The following is a 14786-nucleotide window of genomic DNA, read 5'->3' on the forward strand; positions in this document are numbered from 1 at the left end:
TTTTAATTTATATATATATTATATATAATACACACACACACACACACACACACACACAATCATAGAATCAAAGAGTTGGAAGAGACCTCATGGGCCATCCAGTCCAAACCCCTGCCAAGAAGCTGGAATATTGCATTCAAATCACCCCTGACAGATGGCCATCCAGCCTCTGTTTAAAAGCTTCCAAAGAAGGAGCCTCCACCACACTCAAGGGCCGAGAGTTCCACTGCTGAACAGCGCTCACAGTCAGGAAGTTCTTCTTCATGTTCAGATGGAATCTCCTCTCTTGTAGTTTGAAGCCACTGTTTCGCATCCTAGTCTCCAAGGAAGCAGAAAACAAGCTTGCTCCCTCCTCCCTGTGGCTTCCTCTCACATATTTATACATGGCTATCATATCTCCTCTCAGCCTTCTCTTCTTCATGCTAAACATGCCCAGCTCCTTAAGCCGCTCCTCATAGGGCTTGTTCTCCAGACCCTTGATCATCTTAGTCACCCTCCTCTGGACACATTCCAGCTTGTCAATATCTCTCTTGAATTGTGGTGCCCAGAATTGGACACAATATTGCAGGTGTGGTCTAACCAAAGCAGAATAGAGGGGTAGCATGACTTCCCTAGATCTAGACACTATGCTCCTATTGATGCAGGCCAAAATCCCATTGGCTTTTTTTGCCGCCACATCACATTGTTGGCTCATGTTTAACTTGTTGTCCAGGAGGACTCCAAGATCTTTTTCACACGTACTGCTCTCGAGCCAGGCATTGTCCCCCATTCTGTATCTTTGCATTTCATTTTTTCTGCCAAAGTGGAGTATCTTGCATTTGTCACTGTTGAACTTCATTTTGTTAGTTTTGGCCAATCATCTCTCTAATCTGTCAAGATCATTTTGAATCCTGCTCCTGTCCTCTGGAGTCTTGGCTCTCCCTCCCAATTTGGTGTCGTCTGCAAACTTGATGATCCTGCCTTCTAGCCCTTCATCTAAGTCATTAATAAAGATGTTGAACAGGACATACATATAATTAGGCGGGAAAGGGCTGGGGGGCGGGGCTTGCTCTTCCCTTTCTCTCTCTCTCTCTCTCTCCTCCTCCTTTCCTTTCCCTTCAGAGAAGCTGGATATGGCGAACTTGTGGGGCTCCCGCTTCGCCCGGAGCCGCTTCCTAGGCGGCTTCCTTTGCGGGGCAGCCACCTCAAGCCTGGCCGCCATTTACTTCCTCAGGAAGAGGCCCAAACCTTCCCCGAGCGCCTCTCTGGCAGAAAAACCTTCCCAGCCGCCGCCATTGCTGAGAGACGGTAAGCAAATAAATTGCGCATGCGCAGTGGACGAAAGAGCGTTCTTCCCCTTCTCTTCATCGCTCTTCCCTTTTTACCCTTCAAACAACTGCATTCTGGGTATTGTAGTTTAGCAACGCTGTAGAGTCCCCTATCTGAGGATTCTAAACGCCCTTCCTTAAACTACATGTACCAGCATTCAATTCGGCGTTTTCATAGCAGTGGCTAGGAATGGCTCTGAGAAAAAGGAGATTTAGCATTTGATTTGATTCCCTCTCCAAATCAAAGTATCCTGTTTCACATATTTATTTATATATTTAATAATGTATTAGGATTTATATTAATTTATTTATTAATGATTCATAATAATTAATATTTTTCAGCAATAATTTATATAATTATATATATATATATATATATATATATATATATAATTATATAATTTATATAATTTATAATTTATTCCTTGGATAAGAAATAGTGAAACTTTCCGATGGCTCAGTGCAGACAAACTTTGTTTTGTGCACAAAATCATTAGCAATATTATGTATAAAACTTCCTTCAGGCTATGCATATAAAACTTGAGTCCTATCACCATGATACCTCATTATGTATATGCAAATGTCCCAAAACATGATAAAATATGAAATATGGATCACTTCTGGTCTGAAGTATTTGACTGTGTGGATCATAATAAATTGTGGCAAGTTCTTAGTGGGATGGGCATCCCAAGCCACCTTGTCTCTCTCCTGAGGAATCTGTACAAGGACCAAGTAGCAACAGTCAGAACTGACCATGGAACCACAGATGGGTTCAAGATTGGGAAAGGCGTACGGCAAGGCTGCATCCTCTCACCCAACCTTTTTAACTTGTATGCAGAACACATCATGCGAGGATGTGTGGGGCTGGATGAATGCAAAGCTGGGGTGAAAATTGCTGGAAGAAACATTAACAACCTCAGATATGCAGATGACACCACTCTGATGGCCGAAAGCGAGGAGGAGCTGAGGAGCCTTCTAATCAAGGCGAAAGAAGAAAGCGCAAAAGCCGGGTTGCAGCTAAACGTCAAAAAAACCAAGATTATGGCAACAAGAATGATTGACAACTGGAAAATAGAGGGAGAAAATGTGGAGGCCGTGACAGACTTTGTATTTCTAGGTGCAAAGATTACTGCAGATGCAGACTGTGGCCAGGAAATCAGAAGACGCTTACTTCTTGGGAGGAGAGCAATGTCCAGTCTCGATAAAATAGTAAAGAGTAGAGACATCAGACTGGCAACAAAGATCCATTGCCTAGTCAAAGCCATGGTATTCTCTGTAGTCACCTACGGATGTGAGAGCTGGACCTTAGGGAAGGCTGAGCGAAGGAAGAGAGATGCTTTTGAGCTCTGGTGTTGGAGGAAAGTGCTGAGAGTGCCTTGGACTGCGAGAAGATCCAACCAGTCCATCCTCCAGGAAATAAAGCCCGGCTGCTCACTGGAGGGAAGGATACTAGAGACAAAGTTGAAGTCCTTTGGCCACATCATGAGGAGACAGGAAAGCCTAGAGAAGACAATTATGCTGGGGAAAGTGGAAGGTAAAAGGAAGAGGGGCCAACCAAGGGCAAGATGGATGAATGGCATTCTTGAAGTGACTGGACTGACCTTGAAGGAGCTGGGGGTGGTGACGGCCGACAGGGAGCTCTGGCGTGGGCTGGTCCATGAGGTCACGAAGAGTCGGAGACGACTGAACGAATGAACAACAACCAGCATTCAATTCGGCGTTGCCATAGCAGTGGCAATGAATGGCTCTGAGAAAAAGGAGGAGATTTAGGATTTGATTTGATTCTCTCTCCAAATCAAAGTATCTTGTTTCACATATTTATTTATATATTTAATAATGTATATGGGTTTATATTAATTTATTAATAAATAAATACTTTATAATACTTTAATAAATTAATACTTTATATTAATTTATTAATGATTCATAATAATTAACAGTTTTTCAGCAATAATTCATATATATAATTTTATATATAAATTATATAATTTTTCAGTATGACCATACCATTTCTGAAGACCTGAATTCTCCCCCTATATGATTTAGGCTCCTTCACTGCTGTATAATCCAGATTATCAAATCAGATAATCCGCATTATCTGCTTTGAACTGGATTATATGGGTCTACATTGCCAGATAATCCAGTTCAAATGCCCATTCTACTCAGCTGTATACAATCCAGATTGTCTGCTTTGAACTGTATTATCTGGCAGTGTAGACTCATATAATCCAGTTCAAAGCAGATAATTTATATTATCTGTTTTGATAATCTGGATTACCTGCTTTGAACTGGATTATATTGGTTTACATTGCCAGATAATCCAGTTCAAATGCCCTATCTACTCAGCTGTATACAATCCAGATTGTCTGCTTTGAACTGGATTATCTGGCAGTGTAGACTCATGTAATCCAGTTCAAAGCAGATAATGCGGATTATCTGTTTTGATAATCTGGATTATATGGCAGTGAAGAAGGGACTACATGTATATTTATATATAAACAAAAACATGCATATACACACACTTTCAATGGACCCAAGGGCCCTTCCACGCAGCCATATAATCCAGAATATCAAGGCAGATAATCCCACAATAGCTGCTTTGAACTGGTTTGTCAGAGTCCACATTGCCATATATATCCCAGTTCAAAGCAGATAATGTGGGATTTTATTCAGCTGTGTGGAAGGGGCCTGTGATAACATTTTAATGCAACACATATTATTTCAACAGCAATTGCTATTAACATAAGACATAAAGAAAATACTTTGAATATGCACTGAATATGTTTGAATTGTTTTTAACTGGGAATTTTTAATACAGTTTATATATAATTCAATTTTGTATATTTTTAGATTGTGTGCTAATGCTTTTATGTTAAGCTGTTTTGAGTCCTCTTCAGGGGAAATAAATAAATTTGTGGGGTATAAGTAAATAGAATAATAATAATTATAACAACAACACACATTCAGTTTTTTGTACAAAGTAATAATAATAACAAGAACAAGCAATTAGAATCAATGTCATCAAAGCCAGAATTGAAAAGTCGATGACAGATTCCAAGTGTAGACTCTGCAAGGAAGCAGATGAAACAGTAGATCACATCCTCAGCTGCTGCAGGAAGATTGCACAAACAGACTACAAGCAGAGGCATAACACCGTTGCTCAGATGATTCATTGGAACTTTTGCCACAAATACCATCTGCCTGCGACAAAGAACTGGTGGGATCACAAGCCTGAAAAAGTTATGGAAAATGAACATGTCAAACTACTCTAGGACTTCCAAATTCAGACAAAAGTTTTGGAGCATAAGACTCCTAACCTTATGAACGTGGAAAAAACAAAGTATGGATTGTCAGTGTTGCAATCCCAGGCAACAGCAGAATTCATGACAAGCAACTGGAAAAGCTGACACGATATGAGGATTTAAAGATTGAACTTCAAAGACTCTGGCACAAGCCAGTCAAGGGGGTCCCAGTGGTGATCGGCACACTGGGTGCAGTGCCTAAAAACCTTGGCCTGTGCTTAGAAACAATCAGTACTGACAAAATTACCATCTGTCAGCTGCAAAAGGCCACCCTACTGGGATCTGCACACATTATTCACTGATACATCGCACAGTTTAGACACTTGGGAAGTGTCCAATATGTGATCGAATACAAAAGACAGCATAGTGATCTTGTTTGCTGTGTATTAATCTTGTTGTGCATGAAATAATAATAATAATAATAATAATAATAATGTGTTAACTGCCTCTAATGCACAGTTAAGACATATCACCATAAATAAAATACAATAAAATAACATTATTAAAACACATCATTATATAATACATATATTTAAAATACATGGCACAAAGAATAAAAAGTAAATTTAAAATTCATGGTTTAAAGTTGACGGGGTAGACCTGCTGCAAAAGTATATATTGCATTAATGTGGCACTTCAGGACCTTGAGATGTGTGTGTGTGTGACATTAAAAATAATAATAATTACACTTTCATTTGTAGAGCAAAATATTTCTATTCACACTGTGATCTCAAGCAAAATTTATTTATCCATTTATTTATTTACAATATTTTGATCCCGCCTTTCTCAAGCCTGAAGGTGACTTAAGGCGGCTTACAAATTGGCAGCAATTTGATGCCATAACAATACATAACATATACAATTAAAACATTTAAACAACATTATAAAGACCATACAAAAACCATTAAAACATATAATGACCAATGTCTTCCTGTTAATCTCATTTTCCAGTAGCATCATCTAAGCTGTTCCATGTTTCATTGTGGTTATGTGAGTGGTGTGTGTTTGAAATTTTAGAATCACTGTCCTAGACTCTTTAGTAAAACTCTGATGTAATTATCTATAATGTACATATGTATATACCTTATACATATGTACATTATATATACACACACACACAAACATACATACACATATACAAAAGCAAACACACTGTTGTAGTAGAGTCTGCTGGCAACGTTACAACTGATAGGTGGAGTAGTAGAGGAGGGAAACGAGGTGCCCAGGTGTTAGATGAAGAGCAGCAAAGGAAGAGACTCCAGGAGATACTTATGTCACCCACAGGTTTCTCTGGCAGTGAAATTGTTCCGTCTCCCAGGAGCCTGATTTGCCTCACTTTATAGTTGCTTGAGGTTGCTTCCTCTTGCATTTTCTCCCAGGGCTGCTGCATCTTTGCAAGGTTAATAGTATCAGAGTCTACAGGCCTCTTTGCAACTATTGGCTTAGAGAGCAGCTCTTTGAGTTTAGGGACCGCCTTTTCTCGTAGGGAAAGATCCCCATTTTAGATTCTCCCCTGCCTTTTCTGTTTGAGGAAGGATTTCAGGCGTGCTGATGGCTAAGCAGTTAGTTCTAGGAGAACCATTGCAAAAACTAAACTGACTAAACTGAGTAAGCTATATTGAGATAATATAGATAGTATATTGTGTTTTGAGCTGTTTTGAGATATTATAGATAGATAAGCTTAGTTGAGAAGATTGAGTTATATAGTTATAGAGAGAGAGAGAGTCATGACTGCTTTGTCTCCAGAAGAAACCTTAAGTTATAGATAGGGAAAAACCTGCTTTTTCTAAACCACAACAGCTTGAGGTTAGGGTGTTAAGATTCCAGAATCTTATCTGCCATCTGGAGAAAGGGTTACCTCTGTAACTAAAGAAAGGAAATAATATTTTTGTAGTTTCATCTATTGACTGTTTGCAACTGGGATGAACTGTGCCAAGTCCCCAAGGACTTTGAATAAATAAATATCCTATTTTGATGTTTAAACCAGTAATAGTCTCAGTTGCTGAGTATCTCAAGCTTCTCAATATAGACACCTGCAGTTCGCTCAGGCATAGAGAGAAGCTCGTCACAGTTTTATTTTTTATATCGTCTGGGCGGACGGCACAGAAATGAGTGAGGAGGAGTAGGAAGGAGATGGGAGTAGAGGTTTTAAGAGGACTACTCGGGAGCAAGAGTCAGACGAGGAGCATCAAAGAAAGAGGATCCGGGACATATTTACTGCTCCCACTGGGGAAGAGGATTTCATGGGCTTTACTGGAAGTAATGGGTCTGGGAGTAGTGAGGATGAAGAGGAACTAGACTGGACACAAGTTCAGGAGATCAGGAATGTGTGTACGCAGCCCACGTCCAGTGACACCTTTGAGGGATTTTCTGGAGGAGATTGGCAAGCTGATGATACCATGGAATCGTGGGGTGATCTAAGTCTTGATAAAAGGTGGAAAAGTTGGAGGGATGGGCGTTGGTGTTCAGCTGTAGAAGCTAAGCCAGCTGACACCTATGAGGATGGGGTGGAGGGCAACTCATCAATGGATGATGAGTTGTAGGATAAATGAAGGCACTGAAAGTTTGGAACTTTGCAGTAGGCAAAGTGTTGGTTATGTGCCTTGGGTCCTGTCGCTGCCACTTCTCTTGTTGGGCTTGGGTCCTGGAACTGCAGGTTGCTGTGTTCTTCGTGTACTGACCGGCTTGGATTCTCGTAAGTGCGGATTTCTCCTCTCCTTGACCTCGGACTGTTTCTGACGACAATGCTGCCTTCTGGACTCTGGTATCTTCCATTGGACTTCTTCGACTGCTTTTGGATGACGGCTTCTCTTCACGGCTTTTTGTTTGGGCTTTATCTTTGAACTGTGTGTTTTTGGTCAATTGTGCTAGAACTCTTGTTTAATCTGGATTTTTTTTTGCCAGTTTAATCCGGTTTATTTTCTAAGTCCGTTTTTCAAGCTGCAAATTGCTGCAAACTTTGAGTTTCGATCAGAGGCACTGAAGTAAGTGTCTCTGAGTCTTGTTTACTTTGACTTAATAAACTGTTGTTTTGATTACATTCTTGTGTCTGGCTCTTTAAGGCATCTGAGTTCCGACACACACATACTTCATGCAAAGTATAGTAATGACTATTTCAGCAGCAATTACTATTAAATTATATATTGAAATATATGTATACACACCCACACAAATACTTCAAAACTATGGGAGGTGTGTGTATATATATGTATATTCGCGTGCACATATATAATTTAGTGCAGCTTGCCTTAATGTGATACATCAGGACCATGTGAGGTATCCTAACCCTAATCCAAAACATCTTGAAATGATTTAACACAAAGAATTAAATAGGTTTTTCTTTAAAGTATTTGTGTTAGTAACCATTACTGTTAAAATGTCTTTGTTTGCAAAATAATAGTAAAACGTTGAAAAGGCATGAACAATGATTTTCCCATGGCACAAAACTCAAACAAAGCAACCTATAGTTTGCTCATAAATTGTTAAATATAAACTGAATTAAAAATAGCACCCGCCTACTTTCCCCCTGCAATCAATGAAAATCTATCAGCGCTGTGTTGAGAAAGTGGTTTTCTCTGGCTCGCTCACACCAGTAGTTAATTGCTAGCAATGAAATATTTCTTCATTTTATGGTGGCTTAAGTGTATCTGTAATACTGTTATCATAAAAAAATCAATCTGAAGTGGTGGGCGAAAGGTTACCGCGCACAGTAAATTGACTGTTTTTTTACATTCGAAACAGTGAATGTTTTAAATGCTATGTGATGTGAAGTGGGTTCTGTTCAACCTCTTTCAGATGCTCTGATTTTGGGTGAGCATTGAGGCCCCATCTGCACTGCCATATAATCCAGTGGCAACCTGTGCTGGATGGGGTTGCACTCCCCCTGAAGTCACAGGTCCGCAGTTTGGGTGTCCTCCTGGACTCATCACTTTCGCTTGAAGCTCAGGCGTCGGCAGTGGCCGGGAGGGCCTTTGCACAATTGAGACTTGTGCGCCAACTGTGACCGTACCTCGTGAAGGCGGATCTGGCCAGGGTGGTCCATGCCTTAGTCACCTCCAGATTGGACTACTGTAATGCACTCTATGTGGGGCTGCCCTTGAAAACGGAAATTTCAGTTGGTTCAACGGGCGGTGGCCAGGTTGTTAATGGATGCTCCTTACAGGGAGAAGTCAACCCTCCTGTTTAAGGAGCTCCACTGGCTGCCGTTCATTTTCCGGGCCCAATTCAAGGTGCAGGTGCTTACGTACAAAGCCCTAAATGGTTTGGGACCCACCTACCTGCGTGACCGCATTTCCGTATACGAACCCACACAATCTCTTCATTCATCTGGAGAGGCCCTGCTCACGATCCCACCTGCATCGCAAGCACGATTGGTGGGAACGAGGGACAGGGTCTTCTCGGTGGTGGCCCCACGACTCTGGAACTTCCTCCCCAAGGACATCAGGCATGCCCCAACATTGGCAGTCTTCAGAAGGAATTTGAACACATGGATGTTCCAGTGTGCCTTCCCAGATTAAGGAATCCCAAGCAATATGGGATTAAGGAATCCCAAATGCACTTTACGAGAGAGTTAGAATTGTCTGCACACCCACTTACCCCCCAAAATATCCATCCTTTTCACCTGGTCATGCCCAGCATTAAAAAAAAATTTTTTTTTCAATCTTTACATTTGGCCCAGCCAGGTTTTTAAATTGCGTCGTGATATTTTGTTATTGTTTTTGCTTTGCTATGAGTTATTTATTGTTGTATTGTATTGTTGTGGTTGTGTTTTTTGTTCTGATGTATTTTGGGACTCGGCCTCTTGTAAGCCGCACCGAGTCCTGCAGGAGATGGTAGCGGGGTATAAATAAAGGATTATTATTATTATTATTATTATTATTATTATTATTATTATTATATTAAAAGGCAGGGACAGTTTAGCTGAACCGGGAAGGATGCTTGGCATCAGCATCAAACATAAGCAGGTAGCAAAAACCAGAGGGCTGAACATGAGCCAAAGTTGTGAATTGTACTTTGAAAACCCTCCTGACCAGCCATTTTTGGTTATTATTTTTACAATAAAGGTTCTTAGGGAGTGGGCTGGGTGGTACACGAGGAGATGGTCCTTCATTGTATTCTGTGCTAAAGCAGTTCTGAGCTTTGAAGGTAATCTCTGCCAATTGGAATTATGCCCAAAAACAAATTGCAAAGGCAGTTGTTTGTTGTTTTCTTTCTGTTTCTTGTACTTAGAGGTGTACAGCCTCATAACAACAAGTAGAAATTCAGCAACTTGACTCCTTTCCATCTCTGTATTTTGATGATAGGGAAAGCAAGAGCTACTCAATCCCTGCAAGCCACATAACACTAAAGGCACAGCTCTATACGCTTGAAGCTACACTGCTTAATTTTAAAAACACTCTGTCAATAATAAGGCTATCACTTATAACAGTGTTTCTCAACCTGGGGGTCGGGACCCCTGGGGGGGTCGCGAACGTGTGTCAGAGGGGTCGCCAAAGACCATCAGAAAACACAGTATTTTCTGATGGTCATGGGGTTTCTGTGTGGGAACTTTGGCCCAATTCTATCATTGGTGGGGTTCAGAACGCTCCTTGATTGTAGGTGAACTATAAATCCCAGCAGGTACAACTCCCAAATGTCAGTCTATTTTCCCCAAACCCCATCAGTTTTCACATTTGGGCATATTGAGTATCCGTGCCAAGTTTGGTCCAGATCCATCATTATTTGTGCCCACAGTGCTCTCTGCATGTAGGCGAACTACAACTCCCAAACTCAAGGTCAATGGCCACCAAACTCTTCCACTATTTTCTGTTTTTCATGGGAGTTCTGTGTGCCAACTTTGGTTCAATTCCATTGTTGGTGGGGTTCAGAATGCTCTTTGTTTGCAGGTTAGCTGTAAATCCCAGCAGCTACAACTCCCAAATCCCCCCGCCAACCCCACCAGTATTCAAATTTGGGCATACCGGGTATTTGTGCCAAATTTGCTCCAGTGAATGAAAGTACATCCTGCAGATCATTATTTACATGGCGATTCATAATGTTAGGGTTATGGTTGGGGGTCACCACAACATGAGGAACTGCATTAGGAAGGTTGAGAACCACTGACTTATAAAATTTATTCTGTTTCTCACAGATGTGATATAATTTCCATCATCTCTTTGGGTGAATTTCTCCTCGTCTATGTTTCTCTCTTAGAACCCCTGATAGAGCCTGTGCTAGAAAAATATGGATTTCCTAATGCTGGAACTCAGGTCAGATATTACACCAATCATGCACTGTCTTATGATCAGGCCAAACGGATACCTAGATGGGTGATTGAACATGTTTCCAAGCATAAGACCTTGGGTAAGTAAACTTTGCATGCATCCGTGACACTATTGTGATTAATTTATTTGCAGGTTGACAGTGGTAGACCTATTTAGGGCAGACAGGTGCAAAAGAGGGCAGGACTCCTTAACCTTGCCCTTGTCTTCTCCCAGTGTTTACCAGGTGATGGGAGCCATGTTGACCTCATTTATTTATTTGTCGTGTCAGAGCAACCAGTCAATTATATTACATTTCTAACAGAACAAAGCAAACAAACAGACAAAATACAAAACTTGTGAGTTTGGTAGTTGGTTAAATGTCCTTTGACCAGTATCTGGCCACTTGGAGTGCTTCTGGTGTTGCTGTAAGAAGGTCCTCCATTGTGCATGTGGCAGGGCTCAGGTTGCATTGCAACAGGTGGTCAGAGGTTTGCTCTTCTCCACACTCGCATGTCGAGGATTCCACTTTGTAGCCCCATTTCTTGAGGTTGGCTCTGCAGCTCGTGGTGCCAGAGCGCAGTCTGTTCAGTGCCTTCCAGGTCGCCCAGTCCTCTGTGTGCCCAGGAGGGAGTCTCTCATTTGGTATCAGCCATTGGTTGAGGTTCTGGGTTTGAGCCTGCCACTTTTGGACTTTCGCTTGCTGAGGTGTTCCAGCGAGTGTCTCTGTAGATCTTAGAAAACTATTTCTAGATTCAAGTTGTTGACGTGCTGGCTGATACCCAAACAGGGGATGAGGTGGAGATGTCTCTGCCTTGGTCCTTTCACTATTGGCTGCTACTTCCCGGTGGATGTCAGGTGGTGCAATACCAGCTAAGCAGTGTAATTTCTCCAGTGGTGTAGGGCGCAGACACCCTGTGATAATGCGGCATGTCTCATTAAGAGCCACATCCACTGTTTTAGTGTGGTGAGATGTGTTCCACACTGGGCATGCGTACTCAGCAGCAGAGTAGCACAGCGCAAGGGCAGATGTTGACCTTGATCTTGCATTACTCAACACCATAAATGCTTTCTAGGTGCTAGCTCCCCTGTACATAGAACACTCTATTCTGCAATGCAGAGTTTAATGCAGGTTTACCCTCCAACTATGCCCGAAGAGCCAGCATTGTCCGTAGACACCTCCAAGGTAATGTGGCCAGCATGACTGTATGGAGCATTGTTGCCTTACCTATTATCTACTCACATTTGCATCTTTAAAAATTGTTAGGTTGGCAGAAGCTGGGGCTAACAGTGGGAGCTCACCCCACTCCCCGGATTTGAACCGCCAACCTTTCGGTCAGGTAGTTCAGCAGCTCAGCAGTTTAACCTGCTGCGCCACCAGGGGCCCCCACTGTATGTATATATTACATCATATTATATTTTAGTCACTGGATTGTTATCTTGTTCCTCAGGCAATGCAGACAGAAAACACTGCAAATTTAGACCAGATCCTGACATCTCGCCAATGTTCAGTGCCGTGAATGAAGACTACCTTGGAAGTGGCTGGTCGCGAGGCCATATGGCACCAGCAGGAGACAACAAATACTCACCAGTAGGACTGCTTCATAACTTTTGGGGTTTTTTAAAAATATATTTTTAAGAGAAGAGGCCTTTCCAGCAGTTAGAAAAAATGGCAGATAATTCCTGAATCTATCTGGGGGCTTTCTATTTACTCTGTGAACCTGGTCAAACTTCTCAGCTTTTCTAACTAGCTCATAGTGAAGGGGATGAAAAGGAATGATTACTATACTTTGAAAGGTATACTGAATTTGAAGAGCCTGGTCTTGAAATGCCATGCACCATATAACCGAGTGATGACAGGGCATTGTTCTGCCTATAAATGCCCTTGTGGGTTGCTGGTAGCTTAAAGGAGGAACACATTAATATTTGACCACTTTATTCTGCCTAATGGACCTAAGTAAGTGTTGTTGGCATTCACCCACAATTCAATTACAATTATTTTTCTTCTATAGCAAGCCATGGCAGAGACCTTCTATCTGTCCAATATTGTGCCTCAGAACTATGAGAATAATGCTGGATTCTGGAATAGGTAAGTTGCTGCTAAATTAACCATATATGGTGTAAAATGCAGTTTTGTGGTGGATCTATAAACATTACGAACAGGCTTCAACCTATCCTGGAAAGATTTTTGTAAAAAGAAGATGAAGCATTTGAAAACAATAAATAAGTTTAGAATAGTTCTCTTGCAGATCGTTACAACAGTCCTGTTCCTCCCAAACACAGACTAACAAATAAGAAGTGATGAGCGGAGTGCCGCAGGGTTCTGCCCTGGGCCTTTTTTATTTTGTCGTGTCAGGAGTGACCTGAGAAACTGCAAGTCGCTCCTGTTGTGAGAGAATTGGCTGTCTGCAAGGATGTTGCCCAGGGGACACCCGGATGATTTTGATGTTTTATCATCCTTGTGGGAGGCTTCTCTCATGTCCCCGCATGAGGAGCTGGAGCTGATAGAGAGAGCTCATCCGCCTCTCCCTGGATTTGAACTTGCGACCTGTCAGTCTTCAGTCCTGCCGGCACAGGGCTTTAACCCACTGCGCCACTGGGGGCTCCTTCGTCCTGGGCCTGATCCTGTTCAACATCTTTATTAATGATGTTGAACAGGTATGATCATCAAGTTTGCAGACAACACCAAATTGGGAAGGATAGCCAATACTCCAGAAGACATTTTGTTAGCTGAACTAACAAAATGAAGTTCAACTGAGACAAATGCAAGATACTCCACTTAGCCAGAAAAAAACGAAATGCAAAGATGCAGAATGGGGACACCTGGCTCGAGAGCAGTACGTGTGAAAAAGATCCTGGAGTCCTTGTGGAAAATAAGTTAAACATGAGCCAACAATGTGATGTGGTGGCAAAAAAAGCCAATGGGATTTTGGCCTGCATCAATAGGAGCATAGTGTCTAGATCTAGCGAAGTCATGCTACCCCTCTATTCCGCTTTGGTTAGACCACACCTGGAATACTGAGTCCGATTCTGGGCACCACAATTGAAGGGAGATGTTGACAAGCTGGAATGTGTCCAGAGGAGGGCAACTCAAAAGATCAAGGGTCTGGAGAACAAGCCCTATGAGGAGCGGCTTAAAGAGCTGGGCATGTTTAGCCTGAAGGAGAGAAAGCTGAGAGGAGACATGATGATGGCCATGTATAAATATGTGAGAGGAAGCCACAGGGAGGAGGGAGGGAGCTTGTTTTCTACTGCCCTGGAGACTAGGATGTGGAACAATGGCTTCAAACTACAAGAAAGGAGATTCCATCTGAACATTAGGAAGAACTTCCTAACTGTGAGAGCTATTCAGCAGTGGAGCTCTCTGCCACGGAGTGTGGTGGAGGCTCCTTCTTTGGAGGCTTTTAAACAGAGGCTGGATGGCCATCTGTCGACGGTGCTTTGAATGCAATTTTCCTGCTTCTTGGCAGGGGGTTGGACTGGATGGCCCATGAGGTCTCTTCCAACTCTTTGATTCTGTAAGGCACAATGTATTCTACCTGACTGCAAATATATAGTCTGTTTTACCATGGCACATTGTGGTAGCGACCATCTAACACTGCGGTTAGATGGTTAGGTGCAATTACTTGAAATTGCAGCTCAGTGAAGACAATTCTTAAGGAAGGTCGCTTTTGCTTGAATCAGATATCTGGCTTGGAAGTGTTCAGTTTTCAAAATGGGGAGCCATGGGAAAAATATCGAGTTCCTGGTTGATTGCAGGGTTCTTCTTGAATCAGTCCAAAATAGCCAGTCCCTTAGTTGCCTCTTATTCATGTCTAGGGCAGAATTCAATTCAGGAAGATGAGTAGGGCATTTTCTAGGCTGGATTTCCATTGTTGATGGTTACTCATTTCCTCATGAGAGATGGTTGTTTTGAAGAGTAGCAATTCGTTTGAGGT

General features: G+C 42.0%; 1 protein-coding gene across 1 annotated transcript in view; it reads left to right on the forward strand.

Annotated features, from left to right (window-relative positions):
- Positions 1–1081: 1081 nt before the first annotated feature.
- EXOG (exo/endonuclease G) overlaps positions 1082–14786 on the forward strand; it is a 39781-nt gene continuing 26076 nt past the window's right edge. The window contains exons 1-4 of the mRNA XM_060782621.2: positions 1082–1287; positions 10802–10951; positions 12300–12439; positions 12861–12937. Of these exons, the coding sequence (XP_060638604.2) occupies positions 1113–1287; positions 10802–10951; positions 12300–12439; positions 12861–12937 (542 nt within the window). The 5' untranslated portion in view covers positions 1082–1112. The remainder of the gene's footprint in view (positions 1288–10801; positions 10952–12299; positions 12440–12860; positions 12938–14786) is intronic.

The sequence above is a fragment of the Anolis sagrei genome, chromosome 6 (genome assembly GCF_037176765.1).
Source record: "Anolis sagrei isolate rAnoSag1 chromosome 6, rAnoSag1.mat, whole genome shotgun sequence".
Taxonomy (NCBI): Eukaryota; Metazoa; Chordata; class Lepidosauria; order Squamata; family Dactyloidae; genus Anolis; species Anolis sagrei.